At 40.3% G+C, this 23,649-nt stretch overlaps 2 protein-coding genes across 6 annotated transcripts in view; one reads left to right on the plus strand and one right to left on the minus strand.

Annotated features, from left to right (window-relative positions):
* Positions 1-13: 13 nt before the first annotated feature.
* The window catches only part of kdm2ba (lysine (K)-specific demethylase 2Ba), a 36,182-nt gene continuing 12,546 nt past the window's right edge, over positions 14-23,649 (minus strand). For 3 of the 5 annotated variants that reach the window (XM_061906819.1, XM_061906815.1, XM_061906816.1), the window contains 7 exons: positions 21,816-21,904; positions 19,181-19,466; positions 18,232-19,043; positions 12,112-12,275; positions 11,875-12,036; positions 9,934-10,152; positions 14-986 (listed from right to left, as the gene is read on the minus strand). In XM_061906819.1, the coding sequence (XP_061762803.1) occupies positions 805-986; positions 9,934-10,152; positions 11,875-12,036; positions 12,112-12,275; positions 18,232-19,043; positions 19,181-19,466; positions 21,816-21,904 (1,914 nt within the window). In that variant the 3' untranslated portion in view covers positions 14-804. The remainder of the gene's footprint in view (positions 987-9,933; positions 10,153-11,874; positions 12,037-12,111; positions 12,276-18,231; positions 19,044-19,180; positions 19,467-21,815; positions 21,905-23,649) is intronic. The other 2 variants (XM_061906820.1, XM_061906817.1) reach the window with 1 other exon arrangement.
* Positions 2,491-23,649, plus strand: part of LOC133556674 (calcium release-activated calcium channel protein 1-like) — a 65,935-nt gene continuing 44,776 nt past the window's right edge. Inside the window, exon 1 of the mRNA XM_061906826.1 lies at positions 2,491-2,568. The gene's annotated coding sequence lies outside the window, so the exon portion shown is untranslated. The remainder of the gene's footprint in view (positions 2,569-23,649) is intronic.

The following is a 23,649-nucleotide window of genomic DNA, read 5'->3' on the forward strand; positions in this document are numbered from 1 at the left end:
ACAGCAGACAAGGTGATGGTACAAATGCAAGTATTTTAATGCATATCAGCACTGAGTTTTCTTTTTCGGAATTTACAAATATAACCATGATTCTCCTGAGGTGATCGCAGGTTAATCACAACACAAGACAATCCCAAAAACACAACACCGACCGCATGGAGTAATTTAAAAGTGAAATATTTACACATTGTTGCTTATTTTTAAACAGATAAAAGGCATGTAAAAATCAGTGCTTAATTTGTTTTTGTCAGCTTTCAACTACTTTTGCTTCTTTTTGGATAAAATATTTGATCCTGCTATTTCAAAAGACGGGTTACTCAACGCTTGAATAAATACAAACTGTAGGAAAAATAAATACATGTGTAAAATGTCAGGGAAATCCCATCAACCACAACACAGAAACTGATGACAAGTTGAAGGAGTTTGTCGACTCCCATTAGTGAAATAAATCCTGCATGTCCAGGAACTTTATCATAACTTAATTCCATGTATTATATGTACTGTACATGTTCTTTTTGTTAGAAAGACCTTAAGTGTCCTCGTGTCAAAACAAGATTTTTGTAAGCTGGAGGTTGGCACACACAGTAAACATGTTTGTATAAAAATACTGCTTTCAAATATTGAAGGAACATAATGAAAACAACCAAGCACGTTTTTAGAGAAATAAAAAGTCCACACCGACGCATGCTCGTGAAGTCCATTTCCAGATCCATCGCAGTCCGTCTCCGGTATGCAAAACAAAACAAAAAAACAAATGTCCCCAGTAAGTGCAAATTGTCTTCCAATCCATTTGGTCATTGTGGACTAGCTCGCTTTTTCCAGCAGTTTGTCCTCCTTCAGTCTGAACGGGACGCTGACGGACATCTCGGCGATGAACCTCTCGCACGCCGTCTTGGTCACCTGCTTGCAGAAGCGAAGGTCGATCTGGCAGATGCTCCCGCAACGCTTGAAAAAGGTCAGGGAATGATCTGTGACCCGGTTACAGACTAGAAGAGGGAAAGAAAATAAAGAATGGCGATTATCAAACATGCATAAGTAAAAAAAAAACTTAAAGGCCTACTGAAACCCACTACTACCGACCACGCAGTCTGATAGTTTATATATCAATGATGAAATATTAACATTGCAACACATGCCAATACGGCCTTTTTAGTTGACTACATTACAATTTTAAATTTCACGCCGAAACGTCTCGGTATGATGAGGCGTGCGCGTGACGTCACGGATTGTGGAGGACATTTTGTTCCAGCATCGTTCCCAGCTATTAGCTCGTCTGTTTTCATCGCGAAATTTCACAGTATTCTGGACATCTGTGTTGCTGAATCTATTGCAATTTGTTCAATGGACAATGGAGACATCAAAGAAGAAAGCTGTAGGTGGGGAAGCGGTGTATTGCGGACGGCTTTAGCAACACAAACACAGCCGGTGTTTCATCGTTTACATTACCGAAAGATGACAGTCAAGCTTTACTATGGAACAGAGATGTCAAGCGAACACGGTTGGATTGGACCACACACACAAAGTACAGTGTATTATGCAGCGATTATTTCGAAAGATCGTGTTTCGAGGAGGGTCACTTGTAAAGGGCAGAGATGGGCATCGCCACCACCCGTCGACTGGTGCTGAAGAAAGGTGCGGGGCCTACCTTCAGGTTGTACAGGTACGACCATATAATCTCACTAAAACATTAGTAATACAATAAGCAGATAAGGAATTTTCCAGAATTATCCTAGTAAATGTGTCTAATAACATCTGAATCGCTCCCACAGTTTTCGTCTTTTTTTTTTCTAGTCCTTCACTCTCACTTTCCTCATCCGGGAATATTTCACCCTCGCTCAAATTAATGGGGAAATCGTCGCTTTCTCGCTGCTGGTGGCCATGATTGTAAACAATGTTCAGATGTGAGGAGCTCCACAACCCGTGACGTCCTCTGCTACTTCCGGTACAGGCAAGGCTTTTTTATCAGAGACCAAAAGTTGCGAACTTTATCGCCGATGTTCTCTACTAAATCCTTTCAGCAAAAATATGGCAATATCGCGAAATGATCAAGTATGAACCATAGAATGGACCTGCTATCCCCGTTTGAATAAGAAAATCTCATTTCAGTAGGCCTTTAGGATACTGATCGGTCTATCTCAGGCGTGTCAAACTCATTTTAACGGAGGGCCACATATGGTTGCCCTCAGAGGGCCGCTTACAACAGTGAATAATATGTTAATACAAATGTAGAAGGATTGGTCTCATAATATTACATCGTTGCCAATGCACTTATATTTGTTTACGCACACTATAGTGCTAAAAGTATTTGGCCACACATCCAAATGATCAGAATCAGGTTGTAGAGGCAGGGATTTGTTTCTCACTTGTCCACTGGGATAGTGGGTGGAGCTACATGTGTGGGTGTGGCTACATGTGTGTGTGGGTGTGGCTACATGTGTGTGGGGTTGAATGATTGCTGAATGAATAACACCTGCACCTGTCCGTGAATTGTTTGGCTTGTACGGAGAGAAGGTGAACCTGGGTGCCGTTACTTCTGTTCACCGCAAAGGGACCACAGACCGTCTGCATGTAATGTATTGTATTTTTAATCAAAGGGAAAATAAATCAAAGGGTGGAAATCGGGAGAAAATCGGGAGGGTTGGCAAGTATGGACGTTTTAGATGCAAGCCGATATCAATATCGGATCGAGACACCCCTTCTTTATCTATCCCAGTGGTTCTCAAATGGGGGTACTTGAAGGTATGCCAAGGGGTAGGTGAGATTTTTTTTAAATATTCTAAAAATAGTAACGATTAAAAAATCCTTTATAAATGTATTTATTGGACAAAATATGAATGTAAGTTCATAAACTGAAAATAAATGCAACAATGCAATATTCAGTGTTGACAGCTAGATTTTTTGTGGACATGTTCCATAAATATTGATGTTAAAGATTTCTTTTTTTTGGTGATGAAATGTTTAGAATTAAGTTGATGAATCCAGATGGATCTCTATTACCACTTGATGATTACTTCTATGTGTAGAAATCTTTATTTATAATTGAATGACTTGTTTATTTTTCACGGTGGCAGAGGGGTTAGTGCGTCTGCCTCACAATACGAAGTTCCTGCAATCCTGGGTTCAAATCCAGGCGCGGGATCTTTCTGTGTGGAGTTTGCATGTTCTCCCCGTGAATGCGTGGGTTCCCTCCGAGTACTCCGGCTTCCTCCCACCTCCAAAGACATGCACCTGGGGATAGGTTGATTGGCAACACTAAATTGGCCCTAGTGTGTGAATGTGAGTGTGAATGTTGTCTGTCTATCTGTGTTGGCCCTGCGATGAGGTGGCGACTTGTCCAGGGTGTACCCTGCCTTCCGCCCGATTGTAGCTGAGATAGGCGCCAGCGCCCCCTGCAACCCCGAAAGGGAATAAGCGGTAGAAAATGGATGGATGGATGTTTATTTTTCAACGAGTTTTTAGTTATTTTTATATCTTTTTTTCCAAATAGTTCCAGAAAGACTACTACAAATTAGCAATATTTTGCACTGTTATACAATTTAATAAATCAGAAACTGATGACATAGTGCTGTATTTTACGTCTTTATCTATTTTTTTTCAACCAAAAATGATTTGCTCTGATTAGGAGGTACTTGAATTCAAAAATGTTCACAGGGGGTACATCACTAAAAAAAGGTTGAGAACCACTACTAAAGTAGGGTAAGTCAGGTCATTTCAAAAAAGGTTTCCAAAAGTTGAAAAAAAAAAAAAAAAATCTGGGTAAAATGAGCATCTAACATTCATCCCTAATCTGGAAGTAAGTGGCTTCAACATTTCAAGTAATTTCAGGGAATTCAAATGATCGCAACAGAACTTTTTCATTGGTCTTAGAAGACGTTTCGCCTCCCATCCAAGTCTGCTTCAACAGTTCATCCTCAGACTTAGATTGGTCAGATCTAGTCTTAGACCGGGGGTCGGAAACATGCGGCTCTTTAGCGCCGCCCTAGTGGCTCTCTGGAGGTTTTTCAAATATGTGTGAAAAATGGGAAAAAATCAGGTGAAAAAAATAAATTTTTTTGTTTTAATATGGTTTCTGTAGGACAGGGGTTGGGAATATTTTTGGCTGAGAGCCATAAAAGCCAAATATTAAAAAATGTATTTCCGTGAGAGCCATATTTTTTTTTTACACTGAATACAACTAAATGTGTGCATTTTTAAGTAACACCAACATTTTTAGAGTATAATTTGTCTCTTATTTTGTTTAATAACATTATTTTGAAGCTAACCAATAATAAATCAAATACATCCTACCATCAATCAGACTTCTTGAACAGGTGCGGTAGAAAAGGGACAAGTGGATTAAAATGAATGATAATGTTTTATATTTTGAACGTTATTTTTAACACTGCGATTACTAGCGAAATTATGAATTACTTATCCTGTTAAGTATTCTCAGCTAAAATTTGTCAGAGCCAGATGCAGTCATCAAAAGACCCACAAATGGCTCTAGAGCCGTAGGTTCCCTACCCCTGCTGTAGGAGGACAAACATGACACAAACCTCCCTAATTGATATAAAGCATACTGCTTGTATTAAACATGCTTCACTGATTTGAGTATTTGGCGAGCGCCATTGTGTCCTACTAATTTTGATGGTCTTGTTCGAGTATTTGGCGAGCGCCGTTTTGTCCTACTAATTTTGATGGTCTTTGAACTCACCGTAGTTCGTTTACATCAGGGGTGCCCCCACTTTCTCTGCAGGCGAGCTACTTTTCAATTGACCAACTCGAGGAGATCTACCTCATTTATATATATCATTTATATTTATTTATTTATGAAAGAGACATTTTTGTAAACAAGTTAAATGTGTTTAATGATAATACAAGCATGTGTAACACATATAGATGTCTTTCTTTCACGAAGACAAGAATATAAGTTGGTGTATTACCTGATTCTGATGACTTGCATTGATTGGAATCAGACAGTAATGATGATAACGCCCACATTTTCAAATGGAGGAGAAAAAAAGTTGTCCTTTCTGTACAATACCACATGAAAGTGGTTGGTTTTTGGCATCTAATTCATCCAGCTTCCATAGACTTTACAAGAAAAACATCGGCGGCAAATTCCGTAGCTTGCATGATTGACATTCACGGCACCCGAGGGTCTTGTGAGATGACGCTGGCTGCTGCCAGTTCATTATTATGAAAAAATGACAGAGAGGTAGGCGAGAAACACTTTTTATTTCAACAGACTTTCGCGCCGTCCCTTCCGTCAAAACTCTAAAGGCCGACTGCACATTTCCTATCTTCACAATAAAAGCCCTGCTTCATGCTGCCTGCGCTAACAAAAAAAGAGTCTCGGAAAGCTGGCGTGCACAAGTGATGTGCACGCCAGCTTTCTGAGGGATCACTTGTGCACGCCAGTTTTCCGAGACTCTGTATTTAGTTAGCGCAGGCAGCATGAAGCAGGGCTTTTATTGTGAAGATAGGAAATGTGCAGTCGGCCTTTAGAGTTTTGACGGAAGGTAGGGCGCGAGAGTCTGTTGAAATAAAAAGTGTTTCTCGCCTTCCTCTCTGTCATATTTTAATAATAATGATCTTGCAGCAGCCAGCGTCATCTCACAAGACCCTCCGGTACCGTGAATGTCATTTAAGTGACGTCTTGAAGATTGATGATCACTAATTTTTAGGTCTATTTTTTTCTAAAAGCCTGGCTCGAGATCGACTGACACACCCCCCGCGGTCGACTGGTAGCTCGCGATCGACGTAATGGGCACCCCTGGTTAACATGTACAACCTTTCCGACTTTCTAGGATGTGTTTTATGCCACTTCTTTTTTTGTCCCATTTTGTCCACCAAACTTTTAACATTGTGCATGAATGCACAAAGGTGAGTTTTGTTGTTATTGACTTGTGTGGAGTGCTAATCAGACATATTTGGTCACTGCATGACTGCAAGCTAAACGATGCTAACATGCTATTTAGGCTAGCTACATGTACACATTGCATCATTATGCCTCATTTGTAGCTATATTTGAGCTCATTTAGTTTCCTTTAAGTCCTCTTTATTCAATTTATATCTCATGAAACACTTTCTGTATGTAATATGGCTTTTATTTTTTTGCAGCTCCAGACAGATTTGTTTTTGTATTTTTGGTCCAATATGGCTCTTTCAACATTTTGGGTTGCCGACCCCTGTCCTAGGCTAATTTGGTTAGATTTGACCAATTTAAGTCTATAAGCATGAACTGATGAAGCAGACTTGGAGGCAAAACGTCTTCAAAGACCAACTAAACAGTCCAGTTACGACTGATTGAATGCCCTGAGAATACAATGACCTTGATGGATGAGAACATCCAGACACATTCACTATTACACGGTTTTCCCTTCACTGCCAAGTTCCCACAGTCATACTTGTCAGATAAGAACTTGATTGATCACTTCACAGAACATGTTTCTACAGCGTGATGCGTGAGTTACACCACTCTGATACTTCGCATTGCACAATAAAGCTGGCTCGCCAGCAGACGCAGCGCCGGGGAGGAGCGTTACATAATGTCCCAGGCGTACATTTGTATGCTGAGCTTTAATAGCAAAGGACGTGATTTGTGCAGGTGATGAATCAGCAGAGCATTGCTACAATGGACACACCATCTGCAACAGCAAAGTGGAGACCCTGCTAAAGAAGGCCGATAGTGCAAAATATATTATGATCTATTTTTGCAGCCTCTTGTGATTATATATCACAATATATTATTTGGTATGTCAATGATAATAATTAAAACGGGTTACAAAGGCTCCTAATTTAGCTGCTGACGTATGCGGTAAAATTGCATCATTTCCAGTTGTATTATTTTCTCTAAACCAGGGGTTTCAGACACACAGCCGGCGGGACGTTCTTTTGCGGCCCCTACCTTAATATGAAAGTTTAATGTTATTGCGGCCCCCAAGTTTTTATGAATGGCGCTTGACAGTGTTATTTGGATCCAAAATGGCTCTTTCAACGTTCTGAGTTGCCTACCCCTGCCTTAGTGGAAAAGCGGCAAATAGGTGAAAGCGACAGAGACTTTGCCATGGAGACGAGGGTTTTCTTACGTGCCTGGCTGCAGTCACACCGCGACCCCTGTCCTTAAATAATAACAGTCCCTGATAACTTGGAACAATTCAAACCGTTGTTTTTTTCTTGTTTAATTTGCATTGCCTCACACGATGAACATTGCATATATTTCTATCTGACGCCGGATAACATTCGGAGAGCCGTCACTTTTTTGCGCCCGCTATCCCTGTACTTTCCCGGCTATTATCCACCGACCGCCGTGTTGCTGTTGTGAGGAAAAGCGGAACGACACATTGCGGAAATAACATTATTCTCCGTGCGTCGGCTAAATACAAATATATTTTACTACCCCAAACATGTCTTTTTCAAAGCCTGCAGTGAAGACAAAGGTTAGTGATGAGCAAAGACATTTCCAGGAAAAGTGGGAGATGCAATATTTTTTTGTTGAGCACAGGGTGACCCCGATGTGTCTTATTTGCACAGAAAAAGTTGCAGTGCACAAGGAATACAATTTGAAACGTCATTACTATACAACTAGACATGCTAAGGAGTATGCAATATTTTTTTTTAGGAAATATTTTCTTGCGTCCCAGCCTCACTCAGACTCTGCATCCAGTGGCCCCCAGGTGAAGTGAGTTTGAGAGCCCTGCTCTAAACTATCATAAATGTACTTGTTACTTTACTCTTATATGCGGTTTCTTTTCTGTTGTAACATGTTTCTAACTACACTTCTGTTAAAATGGAAAAAGCACTTCTATTTTCATACTGTATTGGGTGATACTACACATTTGGGTATCAAGCAAATACTGAGTAGTTACACAGACAGTATTGTCATACCGATGGCATATTTGCCAACCCCCCCGATTTTTCCGGGAGACTCCCGAATTTCAGTGTTTATCACTGTTACAAATATGCGCCACACTGTGAACCCACACCAAACAAGAATGACAAACACATTTCAGGAGAACATCCGCACCGTGACACCACATAAACACAACAAAACAAATACCCAGAACCCCTTGCAGCACTAAATCTTCCAGGACTTGACAATATACACCCCCCGCCCACCTCAAACACACCAACCCCCCAAATCTCCTAAATTCGTAGGTCTCAAGGTTGGCAAGTATGACCCATGCTTATATCTTAATTTTTCAAGATCATTGAATGATTGCATTCTTGATCAGTTATAATCAGACAAAAACATAGAACGGCATAACAAAATCGATTAAATATTGAAATAATTGTCTTTTCTCATACAAAATGTATATTAAAGTAAATAGTCAAATAATGAAATAAATCAAAAACTATTATTGGCTCTTATTTCCTGCATTTGCAAAAACGACAGAAAACGCTTGTGGTATAATAAAATATTGATCAGATCACTGTAGTATTGACCATTAACTCATCCGATACTTGGAATCGTTGCGGTCAATATTTGTATCGATCTGCCCGCACTCGTTTACATTCAAGAGCTCTTGCTTAGCAGTCGGCCATGTTTCTGTATCCTCCTCCGTGTGTAGTGTAGCATGTTTAGCTATTCCTTGTCCTCTAGTCCTTCAGTCATATTTATTCTTGTAAAATAAACACAGATTACTTGCTGCATTGGATGCGAAGATTAGTGATTTAGACGCTGCACTGTGGAGGGACATTAGCCACTAATGATGGGACGGCGTGGCGCAGTGGGAGAGTAGCCGTGCGCAACCCGAGGGTCCCTGGTTCAATCCCCACCTAGTACCAACCTCGTCATGTCCGTTGTGTCCTGAGAAAGACACTTCACCCTTGCTCCTGATGGGTGCTGGTTAGCGCCTTGCATGGCAGCTCCCTCCATCAGTGTGTGAATGTGTGTGTGAATGGGTAAATGTGGAAGTAGTGTCAAAGCACTTTGAGTACCTTTAAGGTAGAAAAGCGCTATACAAGTACAACCCATTTATCATTTATGACGACGCATTTGTGAGACACAACTGGAATAGGTCATCATGCATTGTCACAATATGAAATGATGAAAATATATATCACTCTTGAATCAGCATTGTAGTTAATACTATGATTAATGTTAATTAAAAACTAAACGTGGGATATAAATGATAATGGAAGTATAATTGTTTGTATATATAGTATATAATTGGTGCAAAGGTTTAATACGTGTGCAAGGATACTTCACATGTCTTTACTGTGTATATAATTGAACTATGTTTATGTTGTGTATAATGTGTATTTATATGTTGTGCAAAGGACATTTCAACATTTTTGGAAGTTCATTTTGTAATTGACATTGCTTATAAGGTTAGGCGCAATAAGTTTTCAACTTCAGCGTAAACCCTTTTGGTCTGCAACGGTTTTTTTTCCTTTTCAATCTATGAATGTATAACTGTTTGTTTGTTTTGTTGACCATTGACCAAAGAACAATAAACATGAAACTTGACCTTGAAACAATATGATGATAGTATTAAAAGTTTTATCGTCGGCCAAATTGGTATCATTTTATATCGTACATATCGTGCGCCCCTAAAACCTGCTCTCCAGCTTTACAAGTTGCTTTCCAATAACGCCACTTAAAACAAGGATCCGGGATATTTGAGAGGGAGCATGTGACATTTAATGTTATCTATAATCTAAATATTGGCGCAGTGGTAGAGTGGCCGTGCGCAACCCGAGGGTCCCTGGTTCAATCCCCACCTAGTACCAACCTCGTCATGTCTGTTGTGTCCTGAGCAAGACACTTCACCCTTGCTCCTGATGGGTGCTGGTTAGCGCCTTGCATGGCAGCTCCCTCCATCAGTGTGTGAATGTGTGTGTGAATGGGTAAATATGGAAGTAGTGTCAAAGCGCTTTGAGTACCTTGAAGGTAGAAAAGCGCTATACAAGTACAACCCATTTATTTGTATTACACAAACTCGTTACCTGACAGGTTGATTTCTGTGAGCGAGTCTCGAGTGGTGGTCCCGGCCGCCGTCAGCAGGTTGACGGACTGGTCGTTGACGTGGTTACAGTAGCTCAGGTCGAGCCGTGACAGCAAAGGCATCTGGCGGCTGATGAGACGTAGAGACGTGTCGGTGATGTCCAAGCCTGCCAGACGCAAATCCTCCACATTCCTCAACTTGTAGCGGTTATCCATCTGACCTGTCCGTCAGAGAGTAGCAGACACGATATTTGCACAATTATTGACTGCAAAGCTGTATACAAGAAGGGAATGAGCAGACTCTTTTTTCCTGAGGAAGCTTAGGTCCTTTAATGTGTGCAGCAAGTTGTTGGAGATATTTCATCAGTCTGTTGTGGCCAGGGCCCTGTACTTTGCAGTGGTCTGTTGGGGCAGCAGCACATGCAAAAGGGACTTAAACCGGATTGACAAACTGATCAGGAAAGCCGGCCAAACTATTGGCACCCAGTTGGAGGTGTTTGTGTCATTGAGGGACAGGAGGACACTGGACTAACTGCTGGCCATCATGGACAATCTTGCCCACCCACTCCACCAGACAATTGAGGGACAACAGAGTTCATACTCCAACACGCTCCTTCAGCTTTGTTCCCACAGTGTTCGATTCAAGAACTCCTTCATTCCGCACTGCACCCAGCATTGTACCACCTACTTAACCATCTGATTGGTTACAACCATAGCGGTAACAGCCAATCAGCAGTGCGTATTCAGAGTGCATGTAGTCAGCGCTTCAGCGTCGAGCAGATAGGTGTTTAGCAGGTGAGCATACGGCAGCGTACTCCCCAAATTATATTTAACACTTCCAAGTCAACTACTAGTAACATCACTATGAGCCCATTGACGTTCTAGAAACAAACTTCAGCTCAGCTCACTCGCAGTTCTGGCTTGAAGTGAAGGCTAATTAGCTTTTAGGCTAACGCTAGCTCATTGTGTGTGTGTGTGTGTATGTTGATTGAGCTGTGCTGAAGCAGGAAAAAAGGACATGATGTTAAATGAATAGTTTCTGTCTCTGATAGTTGATATAATAATGTAAGTGCATCATTAAGCCTACATGACCTCCATGGTGTTCTGGGATGAACAGTCCCTCCTATTTCTGTTGTATTTTTTTTCAGCAATAGTTACATTAATCATTAGTAATGGAGCAGCCTCGTTTTGAATGGCAGGGTCCCTGCTATCACATGTTGAGAAAAATATAACATTTACATAACAATCAACTACAGGCTTCCCAAATGCTGTAATAAATTAAGCATGATGAGTTGACTTGAAACTGTTTAATGTTGTAGTTTTTATATGTAGAAGAAAAGTTTCATCATTTTATTTAATCTGAGCAACAAATTGAGGCAGTTTAATGTGGATTAACGTTGGCAGAATTATTATACTGTTCCTAATGTTAAAAGGATAAAGCCATTGTTTACAAATTTGGTAAATAAATAACAAAAAAAATGTATATTTTGTTTTCTTACTGTACCGAAAATGAACCAAACCGTGACCTCTAAACCGAGGTACGTACCGAACCGAAATTTTTGTGTACCGTTACACCCATAACATCTACTATAATATATCAGTGTATATCCTATACTGTACATATATTATGTAAATATTACGTATATGTTATTTTATATTGCTTTTAGTCTATTTTATGTCCATCTTTTCCATCATTTGTTACTGAGCTACTGTGTGGAACAATTTCCCTTGTGGATCATTAAAGTTTTTCTAAGTCTAAAATTTTCAGTTAAAATGATGCAAGCTTTTCGCGACACAGAAATCATTTGAGACCAATCTATTCCAGTCAGTCATTGAAGATAAACGTAAATTTGGGGACATTTATTTTGCGTCCTTATACAGAAACATTTTATCTGGATTAGAATGCTCAAACTAGACATTGATATTGAAGTCACTTTTGTTACCTGGCCTGTTATCTGTGGGAGGTGATAGGAGGTCCCTCATCTGGGCATCCTTGAGTCCTTCCACCCACTGGATATCCAGTGTTCGTAGTAGCGGGCAGCTGGAGGTGCAGAGCGCCGACACGGCAGCCCACGAACACCCCGATAACGTTAACACTCGCAGTCCTGACACACACAGCAGCACTTTGACACACCACAGCAGTGCAACATCAACAGAACAGTCATCTCTTTAATAGTTACCTGGCAACCTGTTGATAAGCCAGCTTAATTGTTTCTTGGAAATGTTGGTCCAGCTGAGGTCCAATGACAGCGGCTGTCGACGGATGATCCCACTGAGCATGAGCGGCGTGATGGAGGTACAGCGGTTGAGATCAATTTTTGTCCAGAGTCTTTTATCGCAGCACCTGGACGTCGGTAGAGAAACAAAGAGCTCAGTAATTCCCAGACATTATGTAACAAAAAAAAAACCCATAAAATCTATATCATGATATACAGTTGGGCACAGAAATATTTGGACAGTGACGCAAGATCGTTTATTTCAGCAGTTTATACCAACATATTTAGGATGTGATTATATAATCAATATGGGTTTAGAGTGCAGGCTCAGCTGTAATTTAAAAAGAGTTAAAGTACCAATGGTTGTCTCACACACAGTAGGTGTGGTGAAATGTGTCCTCTGCATTCCCATCCCCTTGTTCACCCCCTGGGAGGTGAGGAAAGCAGTGAGCAGCAGTGGTGGCCGTGCATTTTTAGTGATTTAACCCCCAATTCCAACCCTTGATGCTGAGTGCCAAGCAGGGAGGTAATGGGTCCCATTTTTATAGTATTTAGTATAAAAGTTTTCACATCCAAATTGGAGCAAGGGTTTAGGAACTACAGCTCTTTATTACGTAGCCGTCTCTTTTTCAAGGGACCAAAAGTAATTGGACAATTGACTGAAAAAAAACAAGACTGCATGGGCTCTTTCCTTGCTAACCAGTCATCAATTAAGCAGTTAAAAGGTCTGGAGATAATTCCAGGTGTGATGTTTGCATTTGGAATCTATTACTGTGAAAACACAACATTGCGGTCAAAGGAGCTCTCAATGGAGGTGAAACGGACCATACTGAGGCTGACAAAAAGAAGAACTCCATCAGTGAGAAAGCAAAAATGCTAGGAGTGGCCAAATCAATAGTTTGGGACATTCTGAGAAAGTAAGCGTGCACTGGTGAGCTTGGAACTGAAAAAAGGACATAGACAACAGTGGTGGATGATTGCAGAATCCTTTCCATGGTGAAGAAAAACCCCTTCACAACATATATTCAAGTGAAGAACACACTCCAGGAAGTAGGTGTATCAGTATCTAACACAGGGGTCTCAAACTCACTTTTATCTGGGGGCCACTGGATGCAGAGTCTGAGTGAGGCTGGGCGAAAGAAAATATTTCTTAAAATTATTTTTTTTGCATACTCCTCTGCATGTCTAGTTGTATGATGACGTTTCAAATTGTATCTCTTGTGCACCGCAACTTTCTCTGTGCAAATAAGACACGTCGGGGTGCCCTGTGCTCAACAAAGAGATATTGCATCTCCCACTTTTCCTGGAATTGTCTTTGCTCATTGCGAACCTTTCTCTTCACTGCAGGCTTTGGAAAAGACATGTTTGGGGTTGTGGAATATATTTGTGTTTCCGCAATGTATGTCATTTTGCTTTTCCTCCCGACAGAAACGTGGCGGTCGGCGGATAATACCGGGATAACAAGCGCAAAAAAGTGACTGCTCCCGCAGTGTTATCCGGCTTCATATAGAAATATATGTAGTGTTCATCATGTGAGGCAATTTAAATTAAACAATTGATCTAGGTTATCGGGGACTGTTATTACTGACGGACAGGTGTCGCGATGTGACTGGAGCAAGGCACGTAAAAAAAAAAAACCTTGTCTCCATGGCACCGTCTCTGTCGCTTTCACTCATTTTCCACTTTTCCACTAACGCAGGGGTAGGCAACCCAGAACGTTGAAAGAGCCATTTTGGAACCAAATAACACAACGCTGTGAAGCGCCATTCATATTTCGCCATTCATATTAAACTCGTGGGCCGCACTAACATTAAACTTTCATATTAAGGTGGGGGCCGCAAAATAATGTCTCGCTGGCCGCAATTGGCCCGCGTTTGAGACCCCTGATCTAAGACTACCATGAAGAGAAGACTTCATGAGAGTAAATACAAAGGATTCACCATAAAGTGCAAAATAATAATCGCCTAAAAACAGAAAGGCCAGAATTGACTTTGCCAAATACACCTGAAAAAGCAAACCCAGTTTTGGAACGGCATTCTTTGGACATATGAGACTAAGATCTACCTATACCAAAATGATGGGAAGAAGGAAGTTTGGAGAAGGGTTCGAACAGCTCATGATGCATAGAGCACCAAAACATGGCGGAGGCAGTGTGATGGCATGGGCATGCATGTCTTCCAATGACACTGGGTCACTTGTTTATTGATGATGTGACAAAAGACAGAAGCAGCCAGAGAAATTCTGAAGTGGATAGTGACACATTTCTGCTCTGATTCAGTCAAATGCAGCAAAGTTGATTGGACGGTACAAATGCACAATGATCCAAAACATACTTCAAAATAGGGCTGCACGATTAATCTTAATCCAATCGACATTTTAATTAGTGCTGTAAATTACCACAAGAGGCTGAGGTTTTTATTTTCCTCTGCCGTCACCGGCGTTTGATTGGCTGCCATGTTCGCCAATCAGAATTGTTGAGCCTCCCGTTGTTTGTCTCTCGCTTCAGAGGAAGAAAGATCTTACTTTGTACATTGCTCTGAGCGCGTTTATATACCTGTAAAATTAACTGAACAGTGACCCCTCTTTTTATTCAGACACAATCTTTGTCGGCGGGGACCAGAGCAGAGCAGTTTAAGAGCAAGCTGTACACAAAACCTCTACATCTGTCTGCATAGTCAAATATTTTCTTAAGTAAATTATTGCATATTACTTTAACATGCGGCACCTTCAGACCAGAATACGTTGATTGACAGTCTAAAAGTAACATATCTTCCTTCACTTGTTATTTTCACAGTTTTATGCATTTTAGGTGTAAAATAATCGCAATAAAATAGCAAATAGAAACACAATCGAAATTTTGGAGAGAAAAAAATTCCAATTGTGTTTTTTCTCAAAATCAGGCAGCCCTACTGCAAAAGCAACCAAGGAGTGTTTTTAAAGAAAAGAAGTGGAATATTCTGCGAAGGCCGAGCCAATAACCAGAACTCTACCAAATCAAGCATGCATTTCACTTGCTCAGGACAAGACATAAGGCAGAAAGACCCACAAAAAAGCAACAACTGAAGACAGCTGCCGTAAAAGGCCTGGCAATGCATCACTAAAAAAGAAACCCAGCATTTGGTGATGTCCATGGGTACCAGACTTCAGGCAGTCATTGCCTGCAAAGTATAAACAAAATGTTGAAAAAAAGTGTCTTTTTTACAAACTCTTAATATCTAATTATATCAATTGTATATCCATTATATTAATATAGTATGTAAACACATACATTTATTAGGGGTGTAACGGTACACAAAAATTTTGGTTCGGTCGTACCTCGGTTTAGAGGTCACGGTTCGGTTCATTTTTGGTACAGTAAGAAAACAACAAAATATAAATTTTTGGGTTATTTATTTACCAAATTTGTAAACAATGGCATAACATACATATACACAAATGGTCCATTGCCAGGGTTAATGTGGTCAACATATATAAAATAAAAACTAAATAAGATAAGACTCAGAATGGTTTCTTAACAAAACCTTACTACATATAAAGTGCTTTTTTTGATTGATTGATTGAGACTTTTATTAGTAGATTGCACAGTACAGTATAACATTCCGTACAATTGACCACTATATGGTAACTCCTAAATAAGTTTTTCAACTTTATTAAGTCAGGGTCCTTGTTAATCCAAATTAAACTGCCTCCAGTTGTTGCTCAGATTGAAGAAAATGACAAAACTTTTCTTCTACATATAAAAAGTGCAACATTAAACAGTTTCAAGTCAACTCAGCCTCAGATTAACTTTTCTTTACCCCCCCCCCCCCGCCTGGCTAACTTGGTAATAAGAGCATTTATGGGCTTTTTGTTCTTCCACCATAGAAGTGGGTCAAAATCTAGTTTTAATGCAATACAGCAACCCCCACGACCCCGAACGGGACAAGCGGTAGAAAATGGATGGTCTTAAATGTGCTGCTATAAAAACATTTGTTATTGCTTTAGCCCTGCCTGGCTGGCCGAGGAGAGGCTGCTGGAATTGTGTGTTAGCACCACGCTCCTCTTTCTCTTCCTTAGAGCAAGCTTGACTTGGGGGTGGTGCCGCTTCAAAGGGATTAGTTACTTTTGGTCCCTGGCCAACTTTTTATAGCCCAATGCAGCCCTCAACTCAAAAAGTGTGGACACCCCTGCTCTATACCATTTTCGATACCACAGGGATAAATATTAAAAACTACTGAAAGAGTAATACAACTATTTTCAATAAGAAGTAAAATGCAAGAATAACCTCTACTACAACATATAACTCCAAAATATATGAAAAAAACAGAGCAAAAGGAAACAGTGAAAAATTTCAGGTTATCTGAGGTATCGCAAAATATATAGTATTGATACATTTGCAAAAGGGTATTGTATCGGTATAAAACAATTTACTATTTAAGCTTTTTTGAGTATTGATACTTTTGACAACACCAACACCAGTTGGCGCCGAAAGTTGGCAGACCTGTCAGCGATCCTCTTCTGTCTCCCTGTAGTGTTTGTCTGATCTAAAATGAGATTGTGCTGACAATTTTGATTTCCCCTATGGATTTAATAAAGTATTTCTGATTCTGATTCCAACATCCATGCGTGTATTCGTGTACTGGTACAAGAGGGTTATCACACTAAAAATCAAGTTTCCACCAAGCAGCACATTCTCTTTAGCACTTTTGTGATACTGTTTGGAAATGTCAACTTTAAACTAGCTGGTTTTTCAACCATAGAGCATGTAGGCAGCATATAGTATCGGCTATGTAAATACAGTATTATCACTACATAGTATTGCAACACCAGTGCAGAAGTGAACGGGACAGGAAACAATGCACAACAATGGAGGTCATTCAGCCTTGTGTGTTCTTCTTGTGGTTTGAAATATAATACGAGAAGGGGACATTTGTTTGAGAAAAGGAGCGTTTTGTGGTACTAATATTTCTATATTGTCACACGGAGGTCAACCAAATAATTTGGTCCGTCTAGCTACAACTTAACCAATGTGCCCCTTAATTCCATTACCAACTACAGAAGTACATCTATGGTAACACCAATTGTGAAAACAGTGAATTGTGCAGCTTGGTGAAAACTATTTTAGATGCCGCCATGTGTGAAAGTAACACTTGATAAATACCCTTTTATGTTTGACAGAAGCACTATTCATACTCTGTCATGGTTTTGGGGATGCCCAGAGGTGGCTCGTGTTTTAACACTATAACCCTCCCTCTTCTTAGGATGACGACCAAATGCATGCATGCAAAAAAAAAAAACCTTGACATACTGCATTGCCCGTGGTTCAATATCAATATGTAGTAGGGATGTAACTATAAACGGTATGAACGATAACCACAGTAAACTGATTACTGTTTTAAATTACAATGATAAAAAAAAACGTAATCGATAACTGTACCTTGAAAAACTCAAGACTTACTAGTGTCAGCTCCATGGCTTAAATGCTAACATGAAAACAAGAGCCATTAACGTCAGTCCCCACTAACAAACATACCCCAATCTAAACTTAGACAAACACATTACTTTCTGAGCAACTAAGCTATTCAATTGTGCACACTGAACCCACAGGCTGTGCTCTCTTCGCACACACTAATTGCTCTATACTCAGGGGAATATGAGAAGATGTTTTTACGGTGCGTTCAAAGACCACTGAACAGAGTAGGACATCACAAATGGTTATAGTTACTTAAAAAAATTGGTTTAAGGATTTTTAATATAAGTGTTTTTAAACACAAACAATACCTCGATAATAATGATAACAGTGATACGGAATTTTCATATCATTACATCTCTGAATTATAGGAGTTTTGCGGCAAGAGACGTGATTAATGGCCATGAATGCAAATGTTATTTAGGCTGCACAGCAACTTTTTAAAAAAAACGAAGTTTAACATCTAATGGTGACAAAGGTATTTGTTTGTTACATCTGTTCTGTTTTTCTTATTGGTATTATAATACTTTGGTTATTTCATTGGTGGTATTTTACGCCAATGGAATCGTATTTTCTGGTTGATAACATACATAAACATGCTTAATTGCTATCTTAGCTGAGGGTGTTGCACTTACCATCTGTTCCAGGTCTTGCACACTCTCATGCAGGAGCAGAGCTCCTGATGTGTGAGATGGTTGAATATTTTCATCCAGACCTCGCGCTGAAGAACGTGCATTTTCCCATCTTTTAGCGGCAGTCTGTCAGGTGGTGGACTTATTGGCGGAGGCCGAATAACATGCCGCTCCATTTGGACACACTTGGGTGGTGAGCGTGGAGGCACAGGTCGTGTTGTCGGCGTGCTCCTGTTAAAGCCCAATGGAGTGATCTGACTCGGGTAGAAGTGGCGCAATTCCCAGGGAGTCCCGTTCATCTCTTTGGTCTTGAGATGAGGCCTCTGCTCTCCCAGGTCAGTGCTGTTACGGAACAACCTCTTGGGTTCTTCGTTTTCAGACTCCGGCTCCACCTTGAGTGGCTGGCGGTTTTCATTGGCCAAGCAGTCCTCGGTCTTCAGAATTTCCTGGTTCAGTGCTTTGCTCAGCTCTCTACTTAGCTCCCGGTTGGGTAAACGGCGTTTACGGCGAGCTTTGGGCCGAGGACCTTTCTCCTGCGTCTCGCTTCCGCCCTCACTGCTCGGACCGGCTTGTGGAGAACTGCAGTGCGACTGGTCGCTGTCCATAACAGGCGTTTTGAGAGAAGAATTTAAAAGCTCGTTCTTGTAGTCTCTGTCATCTACCAAGTCCTCAGCGCCACCCATGCGCCCATTTCTTTCCACAAAACCCCGGAAATTAAGTTCTCTTCCATCTTCCTCATCATCCTCATAGACATCGTCCTCTTCAGTTTTAATCTGGTGCAAGAGTTTAGAAAAACATGGGTCGTCTGACCTTTCCTACAGATAGAGAAGAGAAATTAATCAGTGTGATGCTAGTGAATTATTACTTTGACACAGTACTTTGTGAAAGTTTACAATGTTGCAACACCTGACATTCCTTGTAAGTGAAATTTGGATTACATTCTGACACCTACCTTCTTTCTTGCTCGGAACTCTTCTTCCTCTTCATCCTCAAAAAGCTTCCTCTTCTTCCTCAGCTTGTCCTCTAGCCGGGGTCGGGGCAGGCTGCTCGGGGATAGCAGGGGTGGCTGCCGAAGAAGAGCATCCTCAGGCCGCTGCCTGGGCGTCTCTTCTCTGTCAGGTCTCCTTTTGAATGAAGCAACCATGTCCCCATCCTCCTTCACAGGCTTCTGTTCCCTCAGCAGAGAGCCAGGGAGGTTGGAGGCATACTTGAACCCTGGACCCCTTTTTTGCTTTAATACCAAAAGGGGTGAAAAGTGCGAGACAACTTTATACCTTAAGCCTATTGTACCGCTGCTGAAAGACAGGTTAAAAATGCTAACTGGTCTTAAAAGGGGAACTGCACTTTTTCTGGACTTTTCCTGTCATTCACAGTCCTTATGTGAGACAAGAACACACTTTTTTGTTGTGCATTCCAAAATTTAAAATCTCTTTATATAAAGGTGGCTTACAATATAGATATTGGAATTTATTCTGTCCATAAAGCCCTCTAAAAAAACATCCAAAAACCCCCAACAATGCTCCCTTAACATTCCGTCACTTGCATGTTAACCAAGTATAAGCAACATTGTAATTACGACATTAACACAGCAACTTGCTCACAAAGGGAGGCTCACTACTGCAGTTGTTGCTGAATCGTCTCTGAGTTTGTCAAAGTTAATGCTTTATTATAAATATGCTACACACATGTATAGTAGAAGGTTGTGGCCATAAACCGCGAAGGGGGTCAACTTTGACATTCAACTTGAACCCAAAGAAATTGCTAGGAAGACGCGACAAGAAACAAATTGTTGTTATTCTGAGGAGCGAGGATATAATGAATTCAATCAACACCTAAACAAGGGGAAAGGCCAGGGGTATATCAATTTAACCGATATATTCCATTTTTGTTGCAATTGATTAAAAAAAATTAAAGAAATCTATTTTTTTCTCTTCTTGTTCCGGCATGGTTTGTGCCCCTCAGGAGCTTCCGTAGCTTGCGCCTTCCCCTTACATCCTTAGTGATACACCTAGCAAAACGTATCTTATGCTAATAAGAACGAGACGTTTGTTCCAAAGAAAAGTGTTGTCCGTAGTATGGTTTTGCTGCAACAGATGTGGAACAAATGACTTTAAGCTGCAAAGTTTGTTGAGAAAAGACAAACTTATTCCAGCATCTGACACCAAAGCCTACAGCCAAGTGCGAGAAATGCAACGGTTTACTAAGGTAAACAAGACCGCAACAAACAAATTACAGGCTAAAAAGCAGCTTATATTGGTGGAATTATTTACGGCAGGTATGTGTGATGGTACCACATATGAGAAAAAAAGAAGAACAATGCGCTAAAGCGATCGCTCTTCACACCGCCAAGTTGTGTGAATGATAAAGCCTGCCTTTATCAACTTACTGAAACAAACTATAGTCCTCTCAAACTTTTACTTGATTATTAATTTGCATACAATGTAGAATGCTACATTTTTAGTTACTAAGTACTTTAGACAGAAGTTGTAAGATTGCAATTTATTGATCTTAATGTTAGAGATTATTTATTTGCATGCACTGTACAAGGCAACAATTTTGTGAACAGAAGTATTGCTTCCAAAAGGAAGTTCTTAATTTAGTTATTTAAAAAAAATATTCCATAAAAAGTACATCATGTATATCTGATCTACAAGGACCAACATAATAAAAATTACAAGTCTGCTTAGAGTAAAATGCAGTGTAAGTCCTACAAAAAAATCTAAGGTACAAGTTTCTGATCAAATAAAAGAAAAATATGTTTTGAATTATCTCTGCCATTTGAATTCAATGTTTTCTTTGAAAAGTAGGGGAAATTGGAGCTTTTATTTTGGGCCATATCGCCCAGGCCTACAAGTGGGTATTGCTAAAAGATACAAATATCCAATCAGTCGGCATCCCAGTGAGAGCGGACATTGTAAATACTGTTTTATTATGTTTGTATTTCTTGTTTAGAATTTAGAAAACTGCTACATAAGGCTTAAAGTTTCACTATAGCTGGATCTGCCGAGCACCCAGGGTATAAAACTTGTTGATCATCCTCCTTGTAGTGAGACCCAAAAAGGTAAGGTTCTGGATCATAATTTGTCCCAGAGTAATCATTGTTGGCTCTCACAGAATCTGCCACGATTAGTAGTTGTTGCTGTTGTTGATTGATATAATGAATGTTGCTATGCTCTCTGTAAAATCAATGTGTCGGAAAAAGAAGTTTCGGTAATGCCTAAAATAGTGTTTAAAGTACATGTTATCATGAACCTGTTACTACATTAAATACATACTTACAGCATGTATATAAAATGTTGTTGAAGGTTTTAAAATACTTTTTTGAACCTGCATTCTTAGCTGCTTATTGCTAGCAGTTTTTTTTAACTATTTAGACTACACAGAAAAGATAATGTTCTTGTCTCATACAGAGATTGTGAATGACAAGGAAAATTCCCCCAAACGTGCAGTTTCCCTTTAAATACAGAAAGTAGTACTGTTTTTTTAATAGCTCACCTAACTATTTGAGTAAAAATACCTGACCTAAGAATCATCTCAAATTTCATCTCAATGTTTCCTAATCAAACGCCTCCCAAATATTTCTACTCACTTTTCCGCTCTTTCCAGCATGATTGCACTTCGGACACTCCCAGCAGTTTGGGAGCTCGTCGTTGACTACGCCAGATGCATCGCTCACCTGAGAACAATACAATTATAAAGCTTAATCAGCATTCTGTGCACAGTCTGCGTTGATGCAAGTGCCACAAAGAAAAAGCAAAAGTGACTGTTGCCCTTGGCCAAAAACGACTTGCAAAATAAGTGGGTGAGGTAAAGACTGTTATGTTAGACATGACACTGTCAGCGATACTAAAGTGGGAGCACGCGGTAAAAAGACCGACGCTGTTTTTTGAACAGGTTTGACCATGCCTGCGCTATATTAAGGATAACCTGTTCTGTTTATACACAATTTAACATTAGGGTGTGGTGGTTTACTAAGAAACTGTGATGCTGTGACATTTTGCACAGACAATTTCAGTTTAGTCTAGTTACAGTTATCCATGTGATGTCTTGAAGCACTGGATGAGGTCAAATTCAGGTTATACAGTGGTGTTTTTGCTCAGGATGTGCCAATCAATTGGCCACTGAGCAGAATCAGCCGTTCTCGTTAAAAAGTACGTAATCACAATTGCTGATTAATCCCGATCACAAACACAGATCCCTTCTGTCGGACACATTTATTTATAGTCCCCTGGCTGACAAGCGGCAAGTAGCTAGTTATGTGTCTCCAGAAATAGTGTCGAGCTGCTCCCCTAAGAAATCACCTCCATTATGGCAAACAAACTGCATTTCTTGGTATCTTAATTACCACTATCACTGGAGGGTGAGGCTAAACAGGTTACAAACTAAGAGCAGGTATGTTTATAACCAAGCTAACCGCTAAGCTAGCTTTAAACCACATTAAGAAATAAGTGATTGGTAAAGTTTAAAAAGTGCAGATTAAAGAAGATTAACAAGAGTTTAAAGGCCTACTGAAACCCACAACTACCGACCACGCAGTCTGATAGTTTATATATCAATGATGAAATATTAACATTGCAACACATGCCAATACGGCCGATTTAGTTGACTAAATTATAATTTAAAATTTCCCGCAGGGTTTCTTGTTGAAAACGTCGCGGAATGATGACGCGTGTTTGTGACGTCTCGAGTTGTAGCGGACATATTAGCCCAGCACCACTTACAGCTAAAAGTCGTCTCTCTCCTTTGCATAATTACACAGTAATTTTGACATCTGTGTTGCTGAATCTTTTGCAATTTGTCCAATTAATAATGGAGACTAAAGAAGAATGCTGTTCGTGGAAAGTGGTGGATTGCAGCTGCCTTTAGCACCGAAACACAGCCGGTGTTTCTTTGTTTGTTGTGAAGCTTTAACACAGAGCGGTCAAGCGAACATGTTTTCTAAGTCAACCAACAAGTTTTTGGATGGGAAAATTGTGATATTAAGTCGGCTCTTACCGGAGACTTGAGTGTATTATGCGACCTCCTCCTGTAGCTGTCAAAAAGGCAGCTGTAATCTTGGTTTCTCTCAGAGACACTGGCGTTCATCGCAGCCTCCCGACTTTCAGGTATGACTTTATAATCTCACTAAAACACTATTAACAGAATAAGCAGATAAGGGATTTTCCAGAATTATCCTAGTAAATGTGTCTAATAACATCTGAATCGCTCACACTGCCGTCGCCTGGAGCCGTCGCCTTTTCTTTTTTTTTTTAGTGCTTCACTTGAACTTTCCTCATCCACGAATCTTTCATCCTCACTCAAATTAATTGGGAACTTGTCGCTTTCTCAGTCCAAATTGCACTTGCTGCTAGTGGCTATGATTATAAACAATGTGAGGAGCCCTACAACCCGTGAAGTCACGCACACATCGTCTGCTACTTC

The sequence above is a fragment of the Nerophis ophidion genome, linkage group LG07 (assembly GCF_033978795.1).
Source record: "Nerophis ophidion isolate RoL-2023_Sa linkage group LG07, RoL_Noph_v1.0, whole genome shotgun sequence".
NCBI classification, from domain to species: domain Eukaryota; kingdom Metazoa; phylum Chordata; class Actinopteri; order Syngnathiformes; family Syngnathidae; genus Nerophis; species Nerophis ophidion.